General features: G+C 31.6%; 3 protein-coding genes across 8 annotated transcripts in view; 1 reads left to right on the forward strand and 2 right to left on the reverse strand.

Annotated features, from left to right (window-relative positions):
- Positions 1 to 9,717, forward strand: part of Cortactin (cortactin) — a 45,633-nt gene extending 35,916 nt beyond the window's left edge. For 2 of the 3 annotated variants that reach the window (XM_080179433.1, XM_080179435.1), the window contains 2 exons: positions 167 to 226; positions 1,424 to 3,413. In XM_080179433.1, the coding sequence (XP_080035559.1) occupies positions 167 to 226; positions 1,424 to 1,504 (141 nt within the window). In that variant the 3' untranslated portion in view covers positions 1,505 to 3,413. Of the gene's footprint in view, positions 1 to 166; positions 227 to 1,423; positions 3,414 to 9,610 lie in introns of those variants that run through there. The other variant, XM_080179434.1, reaches the window with a different exon arrangement.
- LOC145334130 (uncharacterized) overlaps positions 1 to 26,440 on the reverse strand; it is a 141,854-nt gene extending 115,414 nt beyond the window's left edge. For all 3 annotated transcript variants that reach the window (XM_080179429.1, XM_080179428.1, XM_080179426.1), the window contains exon 1: positions 26,410 to 26,440. The gene's annotated coding sequence lies outside the window, so the exon portion shown is untranslated. The remainder of the gene's footprint in view (positions 1 to 26,409) is intronic.
- LOC145334131 (uncharacterized) overlaps positions 20,279 to 27,316 on the reverse strand; it is a 147,562-nt gene continuing 140,524 nt past the window's right edge. For both annotated transcript variants that reach the window (XM_080179431.1, XM_080179430.1), the window contains 3 exons: positions 25,794 to 25,885; positions 24,862 to 24,947; positions 20,279 to 23,999 (listed from right to left, as the gene is read on the reverse strand). In XM_080179431.1, the coding sequence (XP_080035557.1) occupies positions 23,848 to 23,999; positions 24,862 to 24,947; positions 25,794 to 25,885 (330 nt within the window). In that variant the 3' untranslated portion in view covers positions 20,279 to 23,847. The remainder of the gene's footprint in view (positions 24,000 to 24,861; positions 24,948 to 25,793; positions 25,886 to 27,316) is intronic.

Consider the following 27,316-nt stretch of genomic DNA (forward strand, 5'->3'; position numbering starts at 1 on the left):
TCATCAATCAAATTGAAAATAAGGGGGGATTGGGAATAAGGATAGTACTAACACTGCGTGACCTATATCTGCTCTGCTATAACCCAATATAACCTAACCTAAAGTAAAACAATAACTCACGAAAAACTTTACTTTTAGCCTTAGAACTATAATTGTGATTTTTTAGGCTGCTGCTGATGACGAAATCAGTTTTGACCCCAATGACATCATCACCAACATTGAAATGGTAAGCATTCATAATATCTGGGATAGTTTTGTCCTCATTAGGAAAGGATACTTCATCTGAAGAAAATGTTTTCTGCCTTTCAAACTAACACTTTGATTTGATTTTTTTTTGTTTATTGTTAATACAATTTACAACACAATTTCAAACACTTAAATTAATGAAATCTATACATTTTGTCACGATTATGATTATTTGTGACTTGCGGGAAAGATTGGAGGCTAATTATTTTTCTTTAGATGAATTTAGCGTTTCTATATTTATATTCTCTTTGATTTTTAAGTTCGTTTTCGGTAGGTGGTAGATTAATAGTTGCAAAACCATCGACAACTTGTTTATAAACAGTGCCGCAATAACGAGACTACTTTGAATTTATTAAGAAAACAGTAAATTATATTTAATAAATATCTCTTTTTCTTGCATTAACAGAAGAACGAACTTGCCCTAGTAATAGAAAAGCTGTACTACTAAACATTTTTTAAATATATTTTTGAAGCTTTGTGTATTTGCTTTATTTATTTTCGTGAATTTTAGTTGTATTTATATATATTTCTAGTGTTTTCAGGGAGAGGACAATGATGGTGAATTAATTTTTCCGCCAATAATTATGCATTTAATAATAGTTATTTCTCGCGACGTATTATAAACAGCTTTCCGCGGATATAGAATGTACAATTATAAGATTAAAACTGGTTTTAATCTTATGATTGTACATTTTTATATTCGTAGAAAGCTGGTTATAATACGATGCTAGACAATGTTTTTTTGTATGGATGAGAACCGGTTCCTATCCACCGGATTCGAATGAATACGAGAAAAGAGGTTATATTTTTCGCGTAATTCCGTAAAGTTGGGTGTTGGGTTGTAGTCAAATGCTCTTAAGAAGTCAAAGTGTTCTTAATTAAAACCAAATGTATACTGAAGAACAGTTTGACTTTATAAGAGCAACAACAAACTATTTTCGGAAAATGCGCGAAAAAAGACCACATTTATAAAGTTTTTCAGCCATTGTCCTTTCCCTTCCTTGGGTACTTGTAATTGTATTTGCAAAAGAATTTATTTTAAATCCCAAGGTTTTGAAATATTTTCTTGTAACAAAATACAGTTACTCAATATGTTCCTAAAAATCGTTCCTATGAAACAAGGTAGGGAGGGGAGATTTGGTAGAAATCTCGTAATTTTTGTGCTGTTTTTGTTTAGGTGGATGAGGGGTGGTGGATTGGCGAGTGTCACGGAAGATTCGGTCTTTTCCCCGCCAATTATGTCGAAGTTAGGCGGTGAAATTACGCCGTTTCCACCCGCGGTCGCCGTTTTTACAATCCGTATTAGATGAATAATGAAACAATCCTATATAATGACTTAATTAATTCTAAAAAATACTCGAGTTTTATCAGAGAAATAGGGATAGGACAATGGACTATAAATGAATTTTCCAGTTTTCCTAATCAATGAAATTACCCCTTTGAATAGTTAAAATTTGGGATATAGTCCCTTTCGTGGCAACGTCCCTTAATATTCGTTTCTTCGTATTTTAATAGTAGCTTTTCTCCTATTTCTAGCCCATGCGGCGGGCTCTAACCCTGCGGGGCCAATTGCCCAACCCTGCGGGTCAATCACCTAATCCAATATAACCTAACCAAAATTAACCTATCAAAAGCCATTTTGAAAATATGACGAACCCCCCTTTAAGGGGCGTTGCAACGAAAGGAACTATACCCAAAATTTGTAAAGGAAAATTTGAATATGTTGGTTACCCCAATCATAATCCAACAAATGGCAGAACAAAATCATGAAGTTTGGGGGAAGGAATCATTAAAGTTTATTGTCCCTCTCTTTCTTTCTCTTTGAGTTTTACATAAACAAGTAAATGCAAAAAAAAAATTTCTGCCCTCTTAGCATATCAACTTTTAAAATTGTTCTATAATTGTAAAATTTTGAACAGGGTTTGTTTTGTAATTAGCTTTTGTAATATTGCTAAAAAAATCCGCCAAAAAATGATAAAATTTAATATTTACCCTTACTATTGTCTCTGGTGAACAGTTGTACTTGTTGTTTTTAGAGAAATTTACTTAATAAAGATCTTCCAACAAATATGAATCTTGAAATAATTTAAGAATACTCAAGATGAATTTTTTCAATGTCTTTAGATTTGTATAGTTCAAATCATTCTTGCCATTTTTTTACCTTTTTGTGCCAAGATCAAGAATAGTTATTTATAGCATCGTATTATAGACAGTTTTCCGTGGATATTGAAACAAAAAATTATATGATTATTTCAAGTTTTGTTGGCCCCAAGGGACCGAAGGCCCCGGCAAACATAACAGAGATTCATTTTTTTATTGGTAGAAAATTATCTATTGTAGGATACGATACATGAATTTTCAGTATGGCTTAGAACCGGTTCCTATCAAGCGGATATCAATCGAAATCGGGGCAATTTCGGAAAAATTTTCTGGATTAAAATGGAACATGACAGAAAAATTTTTAACAAACTTTTGATGTTGGATAAATTGAAAAGCTTTCCTCCTAGTGGCTTTACCCTAAAGGGTTGTTCTGGGTTTCTCTTCCCTCCATTTGGTTACCTTTTTACGTTTAAAACGGAAAAATTATGGGAAAGGGACCTTCTGTTTTTCAAAAATTTCCCTAAGAAAAGAAATTCTGTCCGGTCCTGTGGTTAGTGAGATCATTTGTTACAGAAAGACAAACGTTCATTACAGTTGTTTGAAGTTATCCTTTTCTTGTATAGCTCCGAAACGAATTAATATCCGGTGAATTAGAACCGGTTCTCAGCCATACTGAAAAAGCATGTATAGCTTTGTATTAAAGACAATTTTCCACGAATATTAAAAAATCTAACTCTGGTGTTAATCTTACAATCCGATTACAATCATTTTACTATCTGCGGAAAGTTGTCTATAATACGATGGGATAGATAATTATTCTGATTTGTCTAGTTTTCTTGCAGAATGAGTTCAGTATTTTTTATAATTGACAAAATTGTGTTTTAAATTAAGTTCAAATTAAAATTGTAGTTATTTTTTTTTATTTTATGTATTTATATTTTACTTCCATGTATTTATTTTATATTTTCCATTGCTTTTTTTACTAACCAGTGTCTTTTTATATTCTAAGGAAAAGTATTAACATAAAATTTTGTATTTATTTGTGATCAATAAAGTTACAGTAAATAGCTTTAGTTTTGTCTTTGTTTTTTGGGCTTTGATTGTCTTCTTCTGAAGCTTAATAATGATTGATCTCAAGGATTTAAAGGGATAAGATAATGGCCGATAAGTTGATGTTGATCCCCAATAATGATATACAAAGTTACCCTTACTGTAGATTACAGCTTGTTGTTGAAACGTTTGGACACTCAACTTGACGTACCAACCATTCAAAATTCAATTAAAGGTCCAAAGTTGTTAGGCTAGCGAAAAATGAAAATTTTAAATTTGGTGGACCAGTGTAATAAACAGCTCAATGTCCCCTTTCTCCCATGGCTTGATATAATAGATTATTTTTTTAATTTTATTAAATGGTTTTGGTGTTTTTTGTCGCTTTTCCTGTTACATTTTTAGTTGTAAAAATCTAAAATAATGATGTTAAAAAAAGGAAAAATGCACCAAATAAGCAAAGCTCTTCTACAATCTATATCAGTATAAAAACAGGGTCCCAGCCATGTGTTACATATAGCACATGCCCCTCTATTCTTTTACTATGATATCAAAATCTTTTTAATTGCCAGGCTGCAGAAATTTGGAGTAGAACTTAGCCAAACTTTGAAAATAAAGATAAAGGTGAAAAGCTTATTTAAAGCTTCATCATTGCCATTTATCATTTAGTAGAGCATAGGCCACGCACACTGGTCCTCCAATTTTCTCCGCACGTTCTGAGGCATCGCTGTGAGATGCGATTCTTTCTGCTTAAAGTTTATAAAGGAGTTCTTCTCTACAGATTGTTTTTGGACTTCATGGTTTTCTTTTTCCTTGTTATTCTCACTTCCACGTCAAGAATTGGTGTGAAATTTTCATCAACTTAAATGTTATACGTATTTTTGAATTGTTTTAAACAGTGTTTACTTCCCTCAACCTTTGAAACCCCTTATTTTACCGCGCCCACTCAAAATTTAAAAAATAATACATTAGATTATATGAAACCCCTCGTTTTACCCCTTGGAAACCCTCATTTCACCCATTCAAAATAAAAAGCTTGGACGTCCCTGAATCTGGAAATGACCCGCTAAAATTTTCGGTGATTTGGCTAGCTTTTCTACATGGCGTAATTGCATCCTTGCAACTTTGTTATTTTTGGCACAGCTGGGGATAATAGTTTTTTTTTATCGCATCGTATTATAAACAACTTTCCGCGGATATAAAAATGTACCATTATAAGATTAAAACCAGTTTTGTTAACCCTGAGATGCAGTAGGCACGGGCTAATAAAACTTTTTTTTCTTGTGATTGTACATTTTATATTCATAGAATGCTGGATATAATACGATACATGAATATGGCCTAGAACCGGTTCTAATCCAGCGTATATTGATCGGTTTCGAAGCCATACTGGAAATAGTTTGTTTTTATCTGAACTTTGTCTCTGCCAAATGAGGCCACATTTTATCTTGAAGTGTGTATTCACTGCCGCTAGTAATCATATTTGCATATTGTTTCATTTAAAATTTAAGAGCAAAGAAAGAGGGATCTTTGTGCTGTTTCAATTAGGGGGAGTTTTAATGCAAACATATCGATATCAATGTGCTAATGGCACAAATTTTTCCCTAAATCCAACAAAAAGTTGGAAAAGTATCAGCTAACGGCTCGGCCGTTTTTTGGCTATTTTCAGAGCAAATCTATCATTAATTACCTAGGAATCAACTTTTTGAAACTTGTGTTTGCTTTAAATCATGTTAAATGACACCAAAAACCATTTTCTCGATTTCTAGTACCAGCCGCTTACTGGCTGGGAGTAGCCAAGAGTATGATGTGTAGATAGGGCTTGTTACGGATTTGCCCTGAAAATAACAACAACAAAAAACGGATGAGTCGCCAGTCGTTACTTTCTAACTTTTTGTTCGATTTAGGAAAAATATACCTACCAAGGATTACTAATGCCAAATTTCAAACGAAATTCGGATTTAATTTTGAACGAATTATATATTAAATACTCATAATTAAGAATAGTTTGACTTAATAAGCGCATTTGACTGAACGGTAAGTAAACACAAGTTTATGGAAAATACGTGAAAAAATAACCCCCTTAACTTCGGTTCTATAGAGAGAGTAGGCATTTGAACTGTTCACAAAAGAACATACACAGAAATACATGTAAAACATGTTGAAATGATTATGTTTTAAATTTGGCCACAATTTAAAATCTTCAGGGAAATCAATGTAAGCAAAACTCTATTTCTCAGTGTTTATGCTTTACCACAGAATAGAATATGTATGTTTACATATATAAATCACATTATACTGAATAACCTTTTAATAACATAAATAGCTACGCCCCTAGCACCTAGAAACCTGTTTTTGAAGGGACAAAGAGGGGCTTAAAAATTGCTTGAAACCATCCTAAATCTGAAAATATATTAGCCTAAACCCATCACAGGATCTATGTAAAGCTTACCTAAAATTGAGGACCCAATCTATTCAGTAGTTATTGAAATCTTAAGCCTCATACAAAAAAAAAACTTACTACTTTATATAATAGGTATAGTTGGGTCAGTTTTCTTTTTATGACTTCATTTAGATAACCATAATCCGCTTGTATTGGGGTATTAGGAAACAGACAAGTTACTCTTTGCACAACCTTTTCCTTGAAGTCCTAGTAATAAGTTAATAGACCAATACATTTATCATACTCTTGCTATTAATTTCACGCGGCTGACATTTGTAGTATTAGTTACCATAGACTAAATACTTTAATAGAAACTTTGCTAAAAAAAAACTTTTTTTAGTTATTTTGTGAAATACACAACTTTGTGGTTTGTACTTTATTTCACAAATTAGGAAGAATTTTTCGGAAGAATTTTTTTGTTTTTTTTTAGGGGGTATTTGTTACGGTTTAATGGCACAAAGAGACATGTAATTGTTTTAGGTTTTTTCACCGTTAAAACACCCTTTACACCATCCCCCTCCGTCTACTCACTTAAAGGTACCTTAATACCTACAAGCACTTTATGTCGACATAGATTTTCATCGTTTATCTCGACTTTATGACATACATGAAATTAAAGAATTAAGGACAAAAATTCACTTAACTTTAGAGTTCTATTATATCTAGAATATTTCAAGTTTATTTTTGCTGCGTTACTTACCTTTTCAGGGATAAGACAATGAACGATTAATTGATGTGCAATACATACCCAATAATGATCAACAAAATAACCACTTCTGTACATTGAAATTGTTGGTGGAAAAGTGTAAACACTGCTAGTTTTGAATTTATCTATCAAAATTTAATTAAAATACCCAAAGTTTTAAAGCAGACCAATGAGATAATGTGATTGCAAAACTTTGGGTACTAGTATAATTTACAGTCTTCCCCTGGCCATTGCTAATTTATTTTCTAGAATATTTATCAATTTCAATGGTTTTTATTCAACAGGGAACTTTATACCAAACATTTTCAACATAAATTTACATTACTAAAGAAAACCTAAATAAACCAGAATTCTGCAGGGAGGGGGGGTGGGGAATAATGGATTGTAAAATACACCGGTACCCAAAGTTTTATAAACACTTAATCTTAATTGTTGGCTTAAAAACATTGGGTATTTTTAATAATTTTTTTGTTGGCTGGTTCAAAATATTTAGTGTTCAAACCTTTAACCAATAACTTACACTTCAGAGGGGATAATTTTGTTTATCATAATTGGGGAAACATTAAATTATTGTCCATTGTCTTATCCCTTAAGATCCCTGAAATTCTGTATGTTTGTAAGTTGATTTTTGTATGTAAGTACACGTGGCTCGGCAAGGGAATTGCAGCATTCCGACCAATTTTTAACAATCCAAACCGTAGCTGCTAACATATAAGCTGCAGAAGACAGTCAAAATCGACATTGGAATTTCAGCTGTTTTATACGTTTTTCTTAGTTGTAATAACGATCTTTTTATCTACCCCTAAATATATGTATATATATATTTCTTATTAATAAAAGCTTATTTTGTCTAAGACAGCAGCCATAAAGAACTTAATTTGGTTCAGTATAAAAAATTTAGAAAAATGGTTGTAAGTTTATGCTGAGAAGATTTAATAAAAGAGTAAGATTTTGTTAATAATGATAATATTTTTTTTCTCGATAAAAACGAAACTAATTGAGTTCTCCATTTTAGGGAAGGTTCACATAGGTCCCAGGATTTTCCTAAACGAAAACTGTAATATTGTCACTATGTTTAAAATCTCTTGACGTTATAATCAATGGAAAAGTTACGTTTACGTGTCATTAAAAGCTTTTTGAACAAATCAAAGTATTGTGGTATTTATTTTCTGTTTTTGTTGGTCTGTCAATTTATATATTTACTAGCGGCTTCGCCCCTAGCCTCTAGGGGCTTTGCCCCAAGAGGCATAATTACATCTTCTATTACTTACCCAGCAGAACGGATCGCAAATTTTCGCACCTACCCAGCAGGAAAACATTTTCTCGATTAAATAACGAATTCGGAAAAAAATAGTCTAATGTGTTCTCAAGAAAAATACTACTGGTGCTGCTCATAGTCTAATGTGTTCTCAAGAAAATTATTTTTTTTTGGGGGGGGGGGGTACATTTTCATTTTTGGAGGTGTTGGGGGTGTCCCACAGTCCCACCTCCCAAGAAAATAGCATAAAACCACCACAGGACCGATAGGTATATACCCTGAAGAGTAGAATCCGATCGGTTCAGTGGTTACCGAGATCTTAAGGGACAGACAGACAACAGACAGACGGACAGACAGACATCGTTCTACTTTGTATTATATATATAGACTATTTGTGTATAGTGTTGTTTGTCTAAAAGTTGGTTCATAGCCTCTAGTGTCATCATTTATTTAGAAATAACATGAATAAAAATCTGCTATAAAAACTATTGAAATTTTTGTGAGATCTTTAAGGACAGACACTTATTTATAATATAGAATAACAAATATACCTTTGATTCGTTATTTCATGTAATTTTAATTTGATCAAACGCTGTGCTGAAGTCAAAAGTACATTATATTAGGAATTGTCCAAATCTTTCAATCCTAGAAACAATTATTAGGATATAAGTACTCAAAATATATTGAAAAATTCCAAAATTACTATTTTAGTTACCGATTTAAGGTCTTTATGGCTTATCTTTTGACTTTTTTGTAAACCCCGACTATCGATGGATGGATAACCAACCAAGTACAATGTATGTATAATATTTGTCTGACTTTAGCCTGTTTATAAGGCTTTCTTTTTATCTATAATACAAAGTAGAACGATGTCTGTCCGTCTGTCTGTCTGTCCGTCCGTCTGTCTGTCTGTCTGTCCGTCCGTCCTTCCCTTAAGATCTCGGTAACCACTAAACCGATCGGATTCTACTCTTCAGGGAATATACCTACTGGTCCTGTGGTGGTTTTAGGCTATTTTCTTGGGGGATGGGACATCCCCAACCCCCCCAAAAACAAAAAAAAATCCCCCTCCATTTTTTTTTTGTTTCCTTCCTCCTTTTACGTATTTCGCCAAATTTTTCACCTCTTGGGGCAAAGCCCCTAGAGGCTAGGGGCAAAGCCGCTAGTTATTTGATATAGCTGCGTTAAGTAAATTTTCGTCTTTGTTATGACACAGTTTGGTTTGTTAACTGTTTATGACAAATACTCATTGATGAGTGTATCTTTATATCTGTATCGAGAAATCTTGCTTTATATAGGTCTAAGGGTGATTTTATCTTAGCTGGATCTTTAAATCATTTTAGTGGTGAGCCAGATCGTGGTGAGCCAACTTTGCACCAATGAGAGCACAGCATTTCATGAAATGCCGCGCTGTGATTGGCTGAAATTTGGCTCACCCCGATCTGGCTCACCACTAAAATGATTTAAAGATCCAGCTATTGTTTTGGGTGAAGGTTCCTACACCCTCCCAAGATAAATCCTCTATAAAAATACTCCTCCCCCAAATATTTTTTTTTACTAATGTAGTAAGCAAACCTCTCTTCCCTCCTCTTTTATATGTCACTACAGGCCTCTAGGTGTAGCCGTTAGTAACTGATTTTTCTGTCAAAATTTTAAAAAGATATGATTTCAACTTAAAACTTATTGATTATTAACTTCTGTAAATGGTTAGTGAATTAATTAAAACACTTCTTTTCTTCCTTTAAATAAATAATACACTCTAATAACAAAACCAAAGTTTAATATTGAAATTTGATTATTCTAATTGTAGGACGATGGAGGCTGGTGGAGAGGTATGATTAATGGGACTAGAGGACTCTTCCCGGGAAACTATGTTCAACTTTTATAAGAATATTTTTGTATTATCCGTAAATAAAAGTGACAAGATGTCTGTCTGTGTTTGTGGGGGGGGGGGGGTAGAAAAAGATCTTGATACCCCCTGAACCAGGGGCGTCCAAGCTTTTTATTTTGGGGGGGGTAAAAATTTTTTAAGGGGGGGGTAATTCGGTTTTGGAGGGGGTAAAATGGCGCGCGAAGCGCGCCGCAAATTTTTTTTACCCCCCCCCCCCAAATTTTTACCCCGGGGGTAAAATTTGCTTGGGGGGGTAATTACCCCCCCCTGAAATCTGTTGGCAGGGGTATAATTTGTTTACCCCCCCCAAAATTTACCCCCGGGGTAAAATTTTTGGTGGGGGTAAGTTAAATTTTATTAAAAATTTAGTATTAAAAATGCGCGCGAAGCGCGCAAACATTTTTTTTGTTAGAGATTTTCTATTTTGGGGGGGGGTATTTACCCCCCCAAAATTGTTTGGGGGGGTAAATACCCCCTCCTAAATGGTTGGGGGTGCCTACGGCACCCCCAGGGTAGGGGTAAATTTTAAATTGGGGGGGTAAAATGAAAAAAATTTTGGGGGTGCCTACGGCACCCCCAAATTCGTTTGGGGGGGGTAATCGCCCCATTACCCCCCCCTTGGACGCCTATGCCCTGAACCTTGATACCTTCTTTACAGAGAAGCTTCTTACAGATCCAGGGAAGGTTTATAACCAAATTAGGGAAGGGCACCACCACCATCCCAAGAGAAAAAATGACCCCTAATAAAAAAATGTAAAACGTTTTTAAAAATAAACCCCCACCATACCGTCAATTTTTATTAGATTTGTGATTTTTAAGCTACCAAATGTTAAATGCTCTTTATATATAAAAAAATATTTAAATGAATCCTTATATGATCTTTCTCTAAATTCTACAAATATTCTATTATGTTTTTTTTTCTTGGAATATTTTATAGCTTTTAATAGGATTAAATTGATTTTTTCAGATTTTTTTTGCTGCGAAGCTTGTCTGTAACTATAGCTTGTTTGTCAGTGCTAATGCGAACATTAGAGTAAAACACTAAAGGGAGAAAGGGTTAAATAACTGTATTTCTCTATCGCCGTGCCGACTCTTAATTGGGTCTTTAAATCAACCAATGGTGACGGGAGAGCCAAGTAGCAGAAAACAATATGATAGCAGACGAAAAATGTCATGGGGAATATAGTTATCTGTATATACATCTATACTATAGATCTGTTATGAGAGCTTTATCAACTTTAACTTCCTTGTATATTGCAGAGTTTTAAATTTTAGAGAAAAAATGGTTAAAAGTTGATAGTATGTCATTGCTGCGCTATTTATGGACATAATGTTTAGTTGGAATAAAATTTGTGCAATTATTTTACTTCAAAGTATTCTAAGCTTTTAATTTGATATTTTTAAATTATTTAAAAATGTTGCAATATTGATATAAAATATGTTAGCAAGAATGTAATTGGTTTGTTAAAAAAAATATGTTTTGATTTATGTCAAAATATTGTCAGAAAGAATTAAAATTATCTTTTCCTGATAAATTGTAGTTTCATCATGATAAAATTATAAGATATTTGTTTGTGATTTTGCTTGTGATCTATACAATTTAAATTGTTGGAATAAATTTATATCTTTTTTGTCTTTTGCTTTTAAAAAGAAAGGTCTACCCAACGTCTCAACCACTAATTTTAATCTATAATTATTAATAATTTTGTGTATCATCATTGTGGATGTATATCTATTCATAGGCCATAGTCTTATCATTTTAGATCCTAATCTAAGCTCCTATCTAAAAAATAAACTATAAAACATAAAAATCATGGAAATTTTAAAACAACTTTGAAGTAAAAAACCTTTGACAATACTTTTCCAGTATGACTTTGAAACCTATTAACATCCGCTTGATTAAAGCCGGTTCTTAGCCATTCTAAACAATCATGTATAGCATCGTATTACAGACAATAGGATTTGTGTTCATTGCTATGTACGTGACTTCGTCCCTAGAATCTGGAGGAGGGCACTACAATAGCCCTAAACCCATCCCAAGACTTAAAATTAAAAATAGAACAGTCTAAAACTATCCTGGGACTTATGTATAGCTTTACTGAAGTGAAGAATAAAACCAGTCCAGTAGTTAGCGAGCTCGTAAAAGACAAACATACAAAAAAATTACTGCTTTATGTAATAGTATAAACGAAGATATTTTTTTCAGTTTCTAGGAAAATAGCTTTAAACCACACATAGATATCTGGTTTTCCTGAATGCACATAAAATCAGAAAAAAAAACTTCTTGAGATCTTTCAGTATCCATCGATACTAATATGTGCCATATGTGATTTAAAAATCACGAAACCTCTCAATATTACAGGTCAAAAAAACATTACTAAATAAATCCTTACACTAAAGTAACAGGATGTCTGTTTGTCTGTCTGTGTGTTTGCATGTTTGTACTAAAGGATCTCGCTAACTACCGAATCAATCTGGTTCTCCTTCACAGGGTAGGTCCTGGGAAGGTTTATAATCTAGTGCTAAGGTTTAGCCGCTAGTGCTAAATAAAATAAGGGAGAGATTACCTAAAACAAAAGCGAGAAAAATAAGTCCCTTTTTCATTTACGTTCACAGTGAGATATTATTATTGGGTATTGCCTATTCCAGATTATTGGTAGACCTTCTTTTGTCGGATAACACTGATGTGCAAACATATATATACTTTCAGTCGTGTGTCCCTTAGTTAGTCTGTTTATTACACTAGTCCCCAAAGCTTTGGAATGATGATTTCTTATTCGTTGGCTTAACAACTTTTGGGACTTTTGTTGGTGCATTTTAAATTGGTTAATCTATTAATATGAGTGTTCAAACGTTTCAACCAATAATTTTATTCCACAGTAGGGGTATTTTTGTGTATCACCATTGGGCCATTGTCTTTTCCCATTAAATCCCTAAGTTCTTAATCTTTCGGTCAAATATCTCAAAATATTATTTTCTTTTTCTTTAATTTATCATTTTATAAAATATTCATACAAATTTCAAGTTTTTAAGGAATATTGGACCACTTCAAAAATTATCTTCAAATTTTTAACTAGAATAAAAGAAAAAAGTTAATTTAACAATTATAATAAAGGTGATTTTTAAGTTTTTGTAAAAAATTATACTATTAATCTAGCTGTATTTTGGAATATAATATTAGAACCAGTTCACGGCCATACTAAAAAATCATGCATAGTACCGTGAAAATAAGCTGCTTTTTATCTTATAATTTTTCAATTCAATATCCGCCAAAAGCTGACTATAATACGTTGCGATAAACAACTATTCTAGGACGATTTGTAATTATGTTAAAAGTAAAGCATCTCCATAATCAAGCCTTTAAATGTGAGTATGTCCAATAAATGTTTTACTTTAATGTATGTTCGTAGTAAGTATCCTGTATTCAACTAACTTTATTCTTATTATTATTCCTTATTGCCAAAGAAATCTACATACAAAATATACAAATACGGCTGATCCATAAATGTATAAAATCTTCTCCTTTTTAAAAAAAAAATATGGTATAACAAAATGTTATTTGGCAGCTTGTTATCTGTTAATAATGATTAGCATACTCCTCCTTATAAGGTGTATATTTAATTCCGCGAACTATCACATCCATACAGCGTTTCATTATTAAAGTAAAACAATAGAGGGGTTTAATAACTATATTTCTGCAGTCGTGAACCCTGTGCCGCGTTTCAATTGGGTCATTGAATATAAACTAATGACGTCATGTATATTAACACAGCCTCAGTACAAAAGTTCAGAAAGCAATTTGCTAGCAGACGAAAAAGATCGCCTTTACTGGATCCAGGTTGTCTGGATTATACATATATCTATACGGACTTACAGACGAAGTTAGTTGTATATTGGATGCTCTTTGAAATGGGGTAACTGCAAATCTGTCTTAAATAGCGGCCGAGAAAATCAAAGCCTCCTTTGGTGAGCGGACGGACGGACAGACAAAGAAAATTATAGAGTAGCATAGGTTCCAATGACAAGATCAAGTAAATCAAAGAGGATGGTAATTTGTGCTGTAGTAATGATATGTAGTTTAAATTATTTGATAATATGATACGAGTGCGGATTTGTATGCACATCCCCGAAATCATGTCATATCAATAATAACAACTTTTACTTTTAAATGGTCTGTGACAATAGATTTTACTAGAGTGCTTGAAATGGGGGTTTAAATTTAAAAAAAACCTCACCAAAATTAAATTATGTATCCTATTGTATTCGTAGGGGAAAAAATCTGTGCGCTTTGCGCATTAATTTACCAATCAATAGACGCTTGTTTGACTTTCGAGTGTGATGATTATGTATTGGGGTGTATCTCCCCCCCCCCCTCACCCCCTGGCAATATAATAATTCTTTTCTTGTTATCTATATTACACTCCCCTCGATTTTGTTATAAGGGGGGGGGGGGTGTAAAAACCCTGTACATGCCAACGCCTATAATCTTAAAACATCTCTAAACAAGGATGACAACATCCATAAAAGCGAAGCACTGAAACGGTAGGACAAACGGACATTAACACTTGTAAAGTATCTGAACTGAAAAATCGGAACATAAATGTATATAAATGTCGAATCAAAATTGTAGGTAAATTTGTTGAAAAACTGCTTAAAAACAGGATAATGTTTATGGACATACTTACATTTTTGGACATTGGATTATAGAGTTGCTTCGCTTATAATATTGTTCTTTGTTGTCCCAGGAATCAATATACCAAAAATCAGATCAAACGGATAATTAAAACCCTTGAAAATTTGTTGTTTAAAAAGTAGAAAAATCAACTTGTTTAAAATGGACGTATGGACATTCTGGTAATGATTATATAGTTGCTATGCTTTCTAAATCGTACCCAACTACTACAGGAATCATCATGCAAAGTTTGAAATCGATAGGACAATTCTAACATGCCTAAATTAACGAATAAAAGCTATCTATCTCGGACGGACGGACGGACGGACGTACGGACGGACGGACGGACGGACCGACCCTAATTATAGAAAAGCTTCGCTTTTAAAAATACTCTATTGCTTAACTCTACCTTGCGAGATTATTTGATAATTGTAATCACAAGCAAGCATCTTATAATTGCTAATACATAGGTGAAGCTACTCTTTATCTTTTTTTGTTCGTATTCCTTCACACTGTTAACTAGCGGTTATACTAAATACATTTCATTCAAAAGGACAGAGAGGGAATAGACAAATAGATTAGAACTATCTCAAGGCTTAAATCTAAAAAAATAGCCTAAAACCATAACAGGACCTACGTAAAAGCCTACCTAAAAAAGTAGAACCCAATCGGTTCAGTATTTAATAAAGACCTAAAGATTCATACCAAAAAAAAACCTTACTTCTTTAATTTTATGACACTATAACTACATAATTGTTTATTAAGTTGCTTTTATATCAACATAATTTTCTTTAGGAGTTATTCTTATTTGTTGGCTCAAAAATCAAAATTTTGGGTGCTTTTATTATTTTTTGATTGGTTGGTTCAAACATGCAGTGTCCAGCCTTTAAAATCGATGATTTTAATGTACAGAAGGGGAAATATTGTTTATCATCCTTGGGGATTAACATAATTTAATCGGTCATTGTCTTCTTTTTTAATATTCTTGTAATTATTACTGCTATAAAGTTTACAAAAGCATTTAATAATTTTAGCTCCGTTTATATAAACATTATGATTCTTGTATTTAAGTTTCATTGCCTGTAGGACTCGACTATTCTATTCAATGAAATTTATTCAATGAAATTGATTTTATATTTATCACAATTAATTTGTGATTTATTCAAAATTTGGCTCATTTGTAATTGAATATGATTATGGAGATGCTTATAATATTGTACCTTGTTGTTCAAGCCATTATCATTCCTAAAAACAGAAGATACTTTACGAAAAATTGTTGTTAGAAAATAAAAAATATAAATGTTTTAAATGGACGTACATACTTTCTGACAATGATTATAGAGTTGTCTCTATATCGTACTGATACAGGAATCATCATACAAAGTTTGAAATGAATAGGACAATTCTAACATGTTTGTAAAATTACTTGGTTGGCAACTTAGGTCATTTGTTTATCCAAATTTTGCTTTAAGCAGATAAACAATAACACTTTGAATTTCTGATTGTCAAAAAGGGGGAGAAGGGTTTGGGATTTGGGGATGGGGGCGGGGGAGGCGTTTAACCCTTTTGTTTAAAATAAACCCCTTGGTGTTGTTATTATTAGGTAGAGAGGAGACTGCAAATTAAACTGGTATCAAGAGTTATACAAACACGATTTCTCATTCGTTGGCTAAACAACTCCCTATTATTATAACAGAAACTTAAAATCAAAATGTCATTATTAGAATAGGAATTTTAAAGTAATGCTTAATGCTTGACGAGACGTCGACGTAAATATCAAACAAATAGCTCTTAAATAGTATTTTGATAATTATTCAGTCATAACCACATTTATAAGATATCCTATATTCATCAAAATCAAAATATTAAAACAAAATAGATTAAATTTTGATAAAAATTTAATTTTCAAAACAAAGAATGTAAGAAGAAATTATAACAAAATGTTCTAAAATCTTAATATTTGTTTATTTCTTACATTTTTCCCTTCTCATCAACAAAGGGTTAATAAGCACTTTGAAATTAAAAGTCCAACAGAGGGATGTAGTAGACGTTAACAACACGAGTTCGAGTTACGGTAAATAAAGGGGGGGGGGGGGGATGTTATTAGGGAGCGAACAATGGTAGCTAAATTAGTCTACGACCCTTTTCCCCTCCAATATTTACAAACTACCAAAGAAAAAGAAAAATCATTCATAGAATTTAGGAGTAGTGGGGAAGGAGATTAATTTATTGTCCATTGTCCTATCCCTGTGTCCCTGATTAGCAGGAGGATTTGTTATCAAGCAACTTCAGATAATAAATGTACTAAGCAGGGATATTAAGGGATAGGACAATGGCCGATAAATTGATGTACATCCCCAATGATGATACACAAAATTACCCCATCTGAAGATTAACTCAACTCAATGAGTCAACCAATCATAATTCACTAAAGTCCCCAAAGTTATTAAGCCAACGAATAAGAAAACGTTTAAAACTTTGGGGGCTAGTGTAATAAACAGCCCATTGTCCCCTCTCTCTCTCTCTCTCTCTATGCACTAAGGAACATGGATACGACAATTGAAGATTGAAATTGTTTTGCCTCTGAACAGACAAAAATTGGTTTAAAAGTATATTTGTTGTAATTTATTGTAAAACGGCATGCTGTCATTGTTATAGATAAATAAATAGGGGTAATACATGGTTGAAAAATTTCCCTTTTATGTTTAAATTCTATATTTATAAGCCTATAAGGAGATAAATTTATATCTTATTATCTAATACAATGCATAAAAAGAACTTTAAGTTTTGACTGACAATTATTAATTGTTTCTTCCGAATCCATATCCATACCCTGGATGTATTAGGGTTAAGTTAAGTGGTTAAAAAAATAGATTTAGAGAGAGGGAGGGTATATTAAAATGAGGGGGGAGGGGATTAGTTATGTAGTAATTCTAGAAGGCACAGGGTTAAATTTCAAAATTCGCCAGCTACCGGCAAAATTATTATTTGACTAATTTATAACCATAAAACGTTTATACCTTAGCCACTAAATTAATGATATTTGTCCTGAAAAATCAATTTACATCATGTACTATGTGATTCTTGGTCATTACTCTCATTATTTTTAAAGGGATGGTAACTTTTACATAAGGCTGGTATCCTACTCATAAGTAAATAACAAAAAACACAGGAACAGTTTTTATTAGTGATGGCAATCCGTCGAATTTTTGGGCCGGATTCAGATTCCGGATTCTTAAAAGAATCCGTCAAAAAAGTGGCGGATTCATTGCGGATTCCGGATTCTAGCAGTATTTAAAAAAAATAAATAAAGCATGAAAAGCTGTGAAATGAAAATAAATGCCTACAAAAAAAACGCAACTTTGGATGCTAGCTACCATTATACCTGTAGTTAAGAAGAAACAATAAAATACTTTTTAGGTAAATGTGTGCCACATTTTAAATAAGTTCCGGATTCGGATTCCAAAATTGGCCCAAAAATTGGGCGGATTCCGGATCCGGATTGCCAACCCTTGTTTTTATATTCCCAGAAAAGCACACAAAATTTAGTGTTAAGCGAGATCTTAAAGGACGACTTAATGTGCAAATCGACAAACGGAAACAGAATGGTGATATCCTACTCATAAGTAAATAACAAAAAAACACAGGACCAGTTTTTATATCCCTAGAAAATCACAATAAATTGAGTGGTTAGCGAGATCTTAAAGAACAACTTAATGTACAACTCGACAAACGGACGGATTGGCAAATATCATTCGTTTGATATGTCAGCTATGACAATTTTTTCAAATGCCATGTTATGAAAACCGGGGTCAGGCGAATTTTATGTCAATTATATACCTGTTTAAATTTCAAAGTAATTAAATAAAGTACTTATTATTTATTACCGCTTTTTTTATTCTAGTGGCTTTCCCCCTAGCTTACGAACTTACGAAGAGTAATGGAGGGGCTAGAAAAATAGTTTAAACAACGCCAAGACTTATATCTAAAAAATAGCCTAAAACCATGAAAAGCATACATAAAAAAGTAAACCTAAAATGTAGTTGAGATCTTAAGCTTCTGACCAAAAACTCTTACTACTTTATATATAACTAGCGGCTTCGCCCCTAGCCCCTAGGGGATTTGCCCCAAGAGGTAATTTAAAAAAATAAATAAAATTATGTACTACTGGTGCTGCCTGTAGTTTTATGTGAACTAACTTCCCAATTGACAAAAAAATGAGGGGTATTTTTTGTTTTTTGGGGGGGTTGGGGGTGTCCCACCCCCCAAGAAAAAAGTATAAAACCACCACAGGACCAGTAGGTATGTTCCCTGAAGAGTAGACTCCAATCGGTTCAGTGGTTACCGAGATCTTAAGGGACAGATGGACAGACAGACGGACGGAGAGACATCAAGCTACTTTGTATTATAATTACTTTGAATATGCTACTCTTGTAATAAGTTCAGAAGATAAATACAACCAGGGAATAAGGGATAGGACAAAGGACATCAAATTAATCCTTCCCCAAATTTCTTTTGGGTAAAATTCTATCTTTAATAGATGGTAAATATAATAAAGTGCATTTTGTAGATTATTTCTATCATCATTAATCCCTTTCTCCCTGTAAATATAAGAGAATGCGCTAATAGGTAAAATCAACAGATAAATTTAGGGGGAGAGAGGAAGAGGGGAGGGTGGATAAGGCAATACGATATCGAAATTTAAGCCTAAGTGTTCGCAAAATATTGCACATTTTTTTGACTAAAAAATTAACTTTTCTTAAAATATCAACAGAAATATTTTTAAAAATCATAATATTCGCGATACTTTTTTGAGATTTAAACAACAAAACGACTTCTCTATAAGTCATATACAAACACTAATCTATCATCGATTATATATCAATCATTGCTACTTTTATTTAATGTAATTTTGTGTTCACACTTAATGAAATTTAACCCTAGTAGTAAGTGATGTGTTATGAAAATCTTACAATGTGGTTTTCCTTATTAGCAAAAAAAAGGACAGTTTAAAAAGCCTATTATTATTTTATTAGTAAAAGAAGTAAAATTTTTGGTCTAAATCTTAAGATATCAATAACTACTGAAACGATTGGGCGCTTTATTTTAGGTAAGCTTTTCATTGGTCCTGGGATGGTTTTATGCTATTTTTTTTATATCGTATCTTCTTCGAATCAAAAGCCTCTAGATGCAAGGGGAGATATAAATATAAAGCAATAGTCATATTTTAGAAAGCGTTAATTAGCGTAAATCGAAAGTTTGTTTTTCTATTTTCAAATCGTAGGTTTTCACCTTTGGGCTATTAAGTTAAATCAAATATGATAAAATTTCCAATTGTCATTTGCTTTTATGGAAACTTTACAGAATCGAGGAAACACTGATGTTATGTGTATATGTCAATTGTTTTGATTGAGAGGAGTTTATATGTAAACAATTTTACAAATTTACATATAGTCACCTGACATTAAATAATTATAAGGGAACATTCATAAGAGAAATTTCATTTTCCTACATTACAACATGATAGAATTGTCTTAGAAAATCAAAATTCATAAAAGAAAAGTTTACATTAATCTTAGATTCTTAGATTATGAAGAGAGAATTTAATAGAAATATATATAAGTATGGATTCGAAACCGATTAATGTTTAGTGGATTAGAACCGGTTCTCTCATACTGAAAAATAATGTACAGCATCGTATTACAGAAATTTTTAGCTTATAATAAGATAAAAATCTTAAAATTAGCCCGGACCTTCGACCACTCGGAGCTAATAAAGCTTGTTTTAATCTAACATTTTTACCTTTTAATATCCGTGGTACTTTCTGAAAGTAATGAATTTGTATGAATGGACGTACAAATATATAACCTTTTGTTTAGAGTATTTACGTTGAAAATAATAATAATACAAAACTATCTTATCCATGAGATATATTTATTCATAAACTTTAATTTTTTTCATATCACATTAAGGTTTAACAACAAGATTTTATATTATACCCACTACTCCATGGATCACGATTTTGAAATTAATAAAAGAACCCAAGTTTGGATATAGCAAGAATTTAAGTGATGTAATCCAATTTAGAAACTTTGAAGAATTTTGGTGCTAAACATTTTTCAATATTGATTTGAGACTGAAGAAAGTCGTGAAAAATATCAGCATGTGACGTCATAAAAAAGAGGAATTATCCTTTTTTTAGGGGTTTTTTTTAACAATCCTCCTCTCCGCATCTCTCATTTTTATGACGTCAGAATTGTTTTAGCAACTTTATTCACTCACTATTGATTTTTATCACTTAATCCGATATTTTCCCAACTAGGGTTCTTTTGAAATTTCCAAAAGCGTATTCACGGGAGGAGTGTACCATAATAACACAAACAAAGAAATAACACAAAATACATAACTATTCAGAGAAGTTTTTCTTATTTCTCTTAGTCAAAAAATATAATATTTGTAATACATAAACATTACTAAATGACAAGAATATGTTGTAAAATAAAAATAGATTCATAAAATTTATATATGAAAGAAATTATTTAACATTATTTGATAATACTTAATACTTTATAGAACTTTAGTTTGGTTATAAATTACTTCTTATACAGTATGGGTGGACTAATATTTACTAGAGCAGCTATTATATTGTTATCTCATATAGATTTATAGTACACTGAAATGCCCCTTATGAAAAGCAAATTTTTTATGTTTTTTAGGCTATATTAGGTTAAGTTAGGTTAGGATAAAAGATTTTTATTGAAAAAGGAACCTTAACACATAAGGTAAAAAAACTAATAGCTTTAAGTCAAAACTATGAGAGCAAAAAATAGAATAGCCCAAGCAAACACTAATACACTCATCACCTACACTGTTTTACTTTAGAAATTATTATTATATATATTTTTTAAATATTTCCCTAATCTTATATAATATAATATGTTCACAATTTAACATATAAGTCAAACTTTTTTCTATCCTATGTTATTTTTCAAATAAAACTAATGAAAGATGAAAAAAGCGTTTTTAGTTTCCAACGATTTTTGAAGCATGATTCTTGAAAATGGCATGTTTACAAAATCATATTTGTGCCTTTTCTTTGTAGACCTTTTTTACTCAAAATTTTTTAACTGGTTTTTTAGACTTTGTAACAATTTTTAGGCTTAATTTGAAATCATATCAATTACATTCCTTCATTTTTTGAGAAACAAATTTTTTTTTTTTGATTGTCATGTAAATGTTTTTAAATTTATATTTGAAAATCTGCCTTCTAAAATTAAAATATTTTTTTTAATTGCAAAAAATTAAATAATAAAATTTATTCATCACCGGTAAGAGAGAGATAAAAATATAAATTTTTGAGCATGTTAGAAAAAAAATAAATTACTTAAACTATTTTTAAAAATACATTTTCTTTGATTATTACTATTACTGAATGTTTCACCGTTAAATTCTATTAAAAATATAGTTTATTTTTTTCAAAAATATATGTTTTTGTGTTTTGGCTTATATAAAAATATTTATCTTGTGTGTCTGTTTTAAATTGTTGTAAAATATCTCCATATGATTCTAAAGAGGTTTCACATTACTTTAAAAGGAAATTTTAGGCTTAAATTTCAAAATTTAAGTGAACTTTAATTTTAACAAAAAATACACTAACTTATTTTTTTACTATTTTAGGCCGACTTGTCAAAAAAGTTTTGTACATTTTTATCATTTTTTGAGGTTTGTATCATATACTAATTTAGGCCTTTTTTTAAAGTAAAAATAATAAAAAAGCTATTATTTATGTTCTAAAATTTGCGCTATTTTTGTCTGAAAATGAAAGTTTAATTGAAAATCTTAAAATATAGAAAGGAACATTGAAATACAATTAAAATTGAATACAAAGTATGTGAAAGAGAAAAAGGGGACAATTTTTGTTTAAATAACATTTGCATCACTCAACCCTGAAAATCAAATTCAAACTCTTAAAAATTGATTTGGTACATAGTTGTGATACTATGCCCCACTTCAGGTTCTTCTTCAAAGTTCAAATTCATATTCCAAGGAGATGTGTTGTGTTTTAATTTATTTAAATAAAAATTGTATAAATTGAAAGGTACATAATAATTTATGATCATAACAATTTTAGTTATAATATATATTTTGTTTAAAACACACTGGTTTATGTTAATAAATTTACGCAGTTTTTGCTTCTAAATGTTCTAATTTTGACAGACCATTTTTCTCATTTTTGTCATTAATTTAAATTTTGATCGAAAGCTTAGTTTTCATATACATGATATAATGCAGCAGTCATATAGTATGCTTCAGAACAGAGATTTCTCAATTATATTAAAGTGAGGACTTTTTTTAACACATTAAATAATTGTCTTGTCATCAAAAGTCCCTACTTTCTAATAATGCATTGTGCCAGATATTTCAAAAGGATCTTTTTAGGGTATCTTCTAAATAATGTAAAATTCTTTGATATTGAATAAGTGGGTACATCTAGAAATTATTCATTTTCCAAATATCTCAAAATTTGCCAATATTTTTAAAAGCAAACCATCTAACATGAGCTTTTTTGAGCAAAATATCTCAAGAAGTTCTTAAAATTAATGCAATACTCAAGATATACTTTGCTTACTCTTGTGTTAGAAGATTTGGATCTACTGCAGTTCATGGTAAAATATTGCTGGTAAGCAATATTTCCAAAAATCTATGAATTTTAAAGACTGCTAGCTACCAAACGGCTAAACGTACAGATCATGCCCGCACACTGTTTTAAGCGGCAAAAGAAGGCCTACAAATAATCTGGAATAGCCATTAATCAATAATGCATAATTATCTCGCAGTGCAGAGAAATGCGCGAAAAAGACCTATTTTACGCGTTTTTTCTTCAGTGAAGCTTTCCCTGTGCATAATTGGATCTTGGCTATTTCAGACTATTTGTAGGCCTTCTTATGCCGCTTAAAACAGTGTGCGGGCATGATCTGTACGATCAGCCGTTTGGCAGCTAGCAGCCTTTAAAATGCATAGATTTTTGGAAATATTGCTTACAATCAATATTTTACCGTGAACTGCAGTAGATCCGAAGATTTAAAATTAGAGGATAGATCTGGCATTGAAAAAAGTATATTACATTGTTTATATTTATCACTGTTATTTTTTCAACATAAATTCCCACCAAAAAAATAAGGTCTTCAACAATATTGGTTGGGAACCACGATTATTATCTGTACAGTTATTACACAAAGTTGTAGCCGGCAACCATGTAATAATTTATAGGCTTTATAAATGACTTTAAAAGGGGGAAATATGATATCTATGTATAATCAATTATTAATACTAATAAAAATAAATGTTTCTTTTTTCTTAAATCAACATCTAATAATTTTCACTATACTATGTATGATATTCACTGATTTTCTTCACGAGGATAAGTCTTGGTTTAAGATCTTCATGATATGAGGGGAGTTGGTTGGTTGGAGGGCGTCATAAATTAGTGACCGCCATTTGAAAGTTCACTGTGCTCTCCCTGGGGTGGGGAGTACACCTGTGAGTTGGGGAGGGGCGGAGAGTTTTGAGAGCTTCCCTCACTGCCTGAAGCAGCCCCTTTGCCACCTCCCCCATTTCCACTAAACACAACTAAACCTAAAAAGAATAATAATCATTAATGAAATATTTAATGAAATATTAAACAAATGCCTTTTTTCTTTAATCAGATGTGTAGCCAAAAATGTGCTAAAAATTACGCCATACAATAAAATGACCAATGATAGGCCAATGTACATTTATATTGACCAATGGTAAAATGAATACTGGCCTATCATTGGTCATTTGTATTGCATGACGTTATTTTTTATTAGGCACTATAAGCTGCCTCTTAGCATCTATATAACAAGGTTATGTATATGTTTTGATAAATTTGTAAATTAAAAACTCGAAATGAATGCTTCCTAAGTGCAGAGATGGGTGGATAATAACTGACGAACTACGAACATAGTTTTCCTTGTTATAAATCAAACTTTAATAGGTAAATTATTAAGCTTAACTAAATAAAATATTTTTTTAAAATTATGTAACAGTATATTATGTGTAATAAGTGTATAGAAAATTAAGCACAATTACTAGTTTTTTAATGGATTAAAGTTATTTAAAAATACTTAAATATTTTTTTACCAATAATGTTTAATAAGCAAAAATATTGTTCAACATATGAAAAAGAAACAAATTTAAATTTAGGATGGTATATGTCACCTTAAGATAAACAAGGTCCTCTCTACCTTTAATAATACAATGCTATTTTTTTTGGGGGGGGGGGCGATAGGGGAGGGGGGTTGAGTATGCAAAATAGTTTTCTTCTAACAACCATGCCTAGACCGTTGTTGTTCCTAACTGGCTTCGTAAATTCGTTCCACCTATTTCTTCTTCAACTATAAGCCAGGTTTTTATGAGTGAACAACTAATCCCCACCCCTGCAACTGGATGAACGAACTGACCAAATATTATTTACCTGAAGTGACATATTGGTCGACAGTTTCACACATTATCTTATGTTTTCTCTTCAGGTGGTATACACAATTCTGCTTATGCGGAAACCTGAAAAAAATGAAAATTTAGGTTTTTTTTTCAATTGATAGGCACTGATAGGCAGCTGTGCGTCAGCCGCGACTATGCCATAAATTCGAACCCGATTGTGTGCTGTTAATAATTTTTAAAAAAGAGGAATTGCCACATTTGGGTCAGATTCAGACTTCCAGCTGATTATTACAATTGAGAAAGGTTAATTTCCCTGAGGCTTACAGTGGGCTGTGACGCGGCTGCCAAGCCCTGTCGATAAGTAAGTAACTACTGACTGTAAATGCAATGACTTTTAGCAAAATAGGGCAGCATATGCCTATTATTTTACAATATTCTTTTAATTATAATCTTGCCTTGCAGAGTATAAGAGGAAAACCCTAAGAAGACCAATAACCTATATTTGAAATAAAATATCAGAAAGGTTGTGATTAGCATCTTTTAAAATGAGTATTTCTCCTAGATGGGGCTTTAACAATCAACCCACAAAAAATCCTAAACACTTTACTGTAAGACTAATGACCAATCACAATTACCATTTAGCTAATAGATTAATTATTTTACTTAATTATTATTTCTTATAGATATGATTGACATTTTTATGGTTTGCAAATGACGAGATTATCCACTCAGGGATCTAAAGGGATACGACGATGGCCGATAAATTTATGTACCATCCCAATGATGACTCACAAAATTATCCCTTCTGTAAATTACAATTAGAGTTTGAAACGTTTGGACACTCAACATAATAAACCAACCCATTTAAATTCAATAAAAGTCCCCAAAAGTTGTTGAGCCAACATATAAGAAAACGTTTTTATATAACTTTGGGGACTAGTGTAATAATTTTTATTTCTTCTTTACCTTCTTCCACATTTGGAACACATGAATGAATTTTCTTTTCCACACTCGTACTTCAGGTGGCGGTTCAGGTTGTAATTCCAGTCATAAGATCTCTGAAACAGAAACAAATGCAATACAAATTTAATTTAATATGATGTAGTTGCCTTTTTGTTATGCAGCTAAACTTAATTTTTTTCGATCAATTATATTTCATTGTATCTTAGTCATAAGATACCTAAAATTTGGGGGGAGGGGGAGTGGGTAACCAAATTTAAGTATATATCCCCAATTTTGTTAAGATACATGAAAATGAGTTGAATTTGTTAAAAAATCTGAAGACATTAAAAATAAAATTGTACAAAAAATGTTTCAAAATATTGAAAAAGCTATGCTTGCCAGAAAATCTGTAGAAATTATATAAGAGAAAAGAGAAATGTGCTTTTGACAAAATGCTGATATAGAAATTGTCATAAACTTGATGGTTTTACTGCATATATGTATTAGGGTTCCTTTCATCTTATTGTTCAAATAAATATTTTAAAGTTAGTATGTTTTTCAACCTATTTTTTAAAAAATCACACTATTCTAAGACATGAAGATATATTTCGATCTTAGCAATCATTTTCAATTCATTTTGTCTCTTGTAGAAGTGAATCAAGCAATATTAGTTTGGTCGTCTTAGAAATAAATATTTAAATTGCAATCTTTTGTCTAGTGGAAAAACTTTGTCAAAATAGTTTTTCTTCTACTGAAACATCATTCCCTTGAATGTATTGCATAAAGTGTATTAACTTTTTCATGGACAATTTAATAATAAACTTTAGAATATATCTACTAAGGGACCCCAGAATTTGGCCTTGTTTCAGAAAATAAACCATAGTTTAAAACCAGTTGTGTTAGCCCCTAGATGCCAAAGTCTTCAAAATATTATTATTAATATTATTGATTTCATTTTAATATTCGTAGAAAACTGGATATAATACGATTCGATACATGATTTTTTAGTATCGTATCGTATTCGGCTGGAATAGAACCGGTTCTAAGCCATACTGAAAAATATTATTCCAATTGATACAAATTTTAGGGCAAACAATGCTTTTTGGTGGGTAGTATAATACTTAACAATTATTTATATGCAATTTCTTTCATATTTTAAGGCCTAGATTTTTTTCTCTAACCTGACCAATTCCTGTTGTATCCATATATCTATCTCATAAAAACTAACATTGACAATGAGAGCGCATAATAGAATCAAATAACTAGACAGCGCAAAAACACTTTCTTGATGTAAATGTCAATGTACTTTGCTGCTTGGTTATGAATACTTCCCCCAAAGTGAAATATTCCCCCAAATAAAAGAATCTTAAACCACTAAAATAAATAAAAAATTATATTTCTTTTAAACCGAAAAAAATATTATTAAAAAATCCTTCCATTAAAAAGCAAGAAGAGAAAAAAACTATTATTCTTTTATAAAACATTATCTTAATTCAATGTTTTTATTCAATTTCCTAAATACCAAATATTTATCTTATAAGCTTTTC

Source organism: Acartia tonsa, chromosome 12 (genome assembly GCF_053477335.1).
Source record: "Acartia tonsa isolate MP-2025a chromosome 12, ASM5347733v1, whole genome shotgun sequence".
NCBI lineage: Eukaryota > Metazoa > Arthropoda > Copepoda > Calanoida > Acartiidae > Acartia > Acartia tonsa.